At 43.5% G+C, this 2,500-nt stretch overlaps 2 protein-coding genes across 6 annotated transcripts in view; both read right to left on the reverse strand.

Moving 5' to 3' along the window:
- Positions 1 to 595: 595 nt before the first annotated feature.
- LOC126573105 (S-phase kinase-associated protein 1-like) lies at positions 596 to 1,496 on the reverse strand. Its single transcript, XM_050232973.1, has 2 exons — positions 1,457 to 1,496; positions 596 to 1,295 (listed from the first exon to the last, which is right to left on the reverse strand). The coding sequence occupies exon 2, from the start codon at positions 1,246 to 1,248 to the stop codon at positions 760 to 762; it is 489 nt and encodes a 162-aa protein (XP_050088930.1). The 5' UTR covers positions 1,249 to 1,295; positions 1,457 to 1,496; the 3' UTR covers positions 596 to 759.
- A 335-nt stretch (positions 1,497 to 1,831) lies between these two features.
- The window catches only part of LOC126573097 (sodium/hydrogen exchanger 7), a 6,978-nt gene continuing 6,309 nt past the window's right edge, over positions 1,832 to 2,500 (reverse strand). For 3 of the 5 annotated variants that reach the window (XM_050232958.1, XM_050232960.1, XM_050232959.1), the window contains one exon: positions 2,241 to 2,500. This exon is cut by the window's right edge. Coding sequence is in view for 2 of the 5 variants with exons in the window: in XM_050232957.1 (XP_050088914.1) it covers positions 1,948 to 2,061 (114 nt within the window). In the remaining 3 variants the exon portion in view is untranslated. Of the gene's footprint in view, positions 2,062 to 2,240 lie in introns of those variants that run through there. The other 2 variants (XM_050232957.1, XM_050232955.1) reach the window with 1 other exon arrangement.

The raw sequence follows: 2,500 nt of genomic DNA on the forward strand, positions 1-2,500 counted from the left end.
ATTTTAAACCCACTAAATGAAAACACTTTCACAAAGAATTGCCCGGATTCTAATTCGCGGCAGTTTCCACACGAGACGCGAACAAGCGGTTATTGACGGAACAAGCGCGAACAGGTCGCAACATGCACACGGTTCAAATTCTTCCAGGAATTGGCCGTAACCAAACCGATAGCGCAGTATTCAATTGTGCGTTCTACCGGCCCGAAACATGCAGAAGAGAAGAAAAGAAAACTCCGTAGAACGCTAATTGAATACCGCATTCGTCTAGCGTATTGCGTCTTTGTTTGCCAGTAAAGTCGCTCGAGGTAGTTAAGGTTGTTAACCTCGAAAAGCAGGCGTCGAAATTTTGCCCAAGTTCGTCATTTTTGCGGCGAGAGCCAATTCGTACGATTTCGTGGAATTACGCCAGCCGGCTCGATGAGATGTAGCCCCAACTTCCCGAATGATGCCATCGTGGGTTTTTTCCCAATAATCTCATGTCGCGCGCAGGAAGTCGTTATCTCTCAGTTCGAGCGCTCTACTGAATCATGCGTCGGGTTGAGTCCTGTTTTAGCATCGTACCGAACTGAAAATTCCTTACTACGCACCGGAGAAATACGGGTCACTGACGATTTTATTGATTAGTGCAAAAAATAAGGTTGTTTCTCATAAAAAGAGAAGAAATAAATCATATTCGTTAAGCGAAACGCAAATTCGTAATGAGTAACTCCCCCTACAAAGCAAAATGTACATTACTTCCAGTTCGTACTTGTATCCAAATTACTTTTCCTCGCACCACTCGTTCTCCTTGCGAACTTGCTCCTCCTCGGATGGAGTAAAATCGTTCTTAATGTTGAACGTCTTGCGGATCTCTTCCGGCGTTTTGCCCTTGATCATATTGGCGACCGTTTTGCAGGTCACGTCCAACAATCCCTTAATGTCCAAATAGTTCGCTGCCAGAATCAGCTCGAACAGCGTACCTTGGTCCACTTTCAGGAAGTCGGCATCCCACGAACTGATGTCGTCCGTGCGCTTCTCCTTGCTGTCGTCATCTTCGACCGGGATTGGGTCGTCCTTGTGGTAGGTAGCCCACTGAAGCACCTTTCGCAAAATGGCCGAGTTAACGTTCGGCAGCGGGACGGCCTCGTCATCGCCTTCATCCATTCCGAGATCCTCCAGCATCGTTTTGATGGTTCCCGAGCATTTCGCAATCTGCACGTCGGTATCGAAAATCTCCCCATCCGAGGACTGCAACTTGATGGTGGGCATTTTTCTTATCTTTTTCCTTTTTTGTTTTCGTTGGCCTAGGAAGCGCTCTAAAAATACACAAAGAGCGAAAAACAGGGAAGTGAAAATAACAGGCTTTGCAGTGCGGAATAGGTGTTTCGCGATGTGTTTCCTGATCGCGTGTAGCAGAGGTATCGAATCACGCGGAATCTTTGTGAAACCAGCGTAGAAACACTTCGCAAAAACTTACCAAAATTTCGTGCGAAAAGTCCGTGCCTTCGCTGCGAGATCAGAAATGGAAATGACAGCACAGGGTCGCCTTCAAGATGTATCAATAAAACAGGGGTGAAGTCACGATGAAAAAAATTGACATTTGAGTTGCCTCACTTCCAACTGTCATAAATTGGTCACAATTTGAAAAAGCTGTTAAGTGATTTTAGCTAAAAACAAAATCACTGTAACAACATTCTCACAAGAAATTCATGAATCAAAAGAGCAATCATGATGTACGGCTGCTGGTAATCAAAACATTCGAGAATATTTATTTAAGAGATCACAAAAGTTACACTTATGCATTGTTTCACACTGATGGCGAGCGGCAAGAGTTCGACGAAGCAACGACAGAGCCTCAACTTTGTTCGATTGCAACTGTTCGAAGCGACGGACGTATACTGAAACAATAAGCATTATCCAACATAACTCAAGGTTTATGCTTGACTTTCTTCGTTTTTAAAGAAACTATTAGAAATGAAAGATTTTGCCGCCAGCTCTCTTGCCCTGCTGTATAATGCGGTTGGTAAGGCTGGCAGAGGATACGTTAAATGAGCTAGAGACTCTATCGTCCATTATCTCCAGCTAAGAAATTTGAAGATTGTTATACCGAGTTCGTAGTTAAATCAATCCCCAACGGATTCATCCAAAATACGAAGCAAAGAACGAACGGAACGATAGGGAGCAATGAGAGCACCGTTGAATGAAGAAAGAAGAAGAGAAGAGAAGAGAACAAGATAGTATCAGAAAATTAATGCTAGAGATGAATGCTTGATAATATAATATCAGTGTATTTCTGTTTTTTTTCCTCTTTCCCTTAATGCATACGGAACTTCTGCGTGACACTAAAATCCCTCGTTTCTGCTTCAAGCACCAATGGTTCTTCTTTAGCCGAACACCTACCAATCGTCGTATTTAACAGTCTAACCTACCCGCGTTCGATTAGCAGCGTTTACGAAAGCCGTATCATGTGGTATGCTCTTCAAACGAAAATTTCCAAACACCCAATGCATTTCTAATACAA

This window comes from Anopheles aquasalis, chromosome 2 (genome assembly GCF_943734665.1).
Source record: "Anopheles aquasalis chromosome 2, idAnoAquaMG_Q_19, whole genome shotgun sequence".
NCBI classification, from domain to species: domain Eukaryota; kingdom Metazoa; phylum Arthropoda; class Insecta; order Diptera; family Culicidae; genus Anopheles; species Anopheles aquasalis.

What these genes read in the sequence shown, in the direction of transcription:
- LOC126573105 (XM_050232973.1), bottom strand. Translation starts at nt 1,248, where the DNA reads ATGCCCACCATCAAGTTGCAGTCCTCGGATGGGGAGATTTTCGATACC.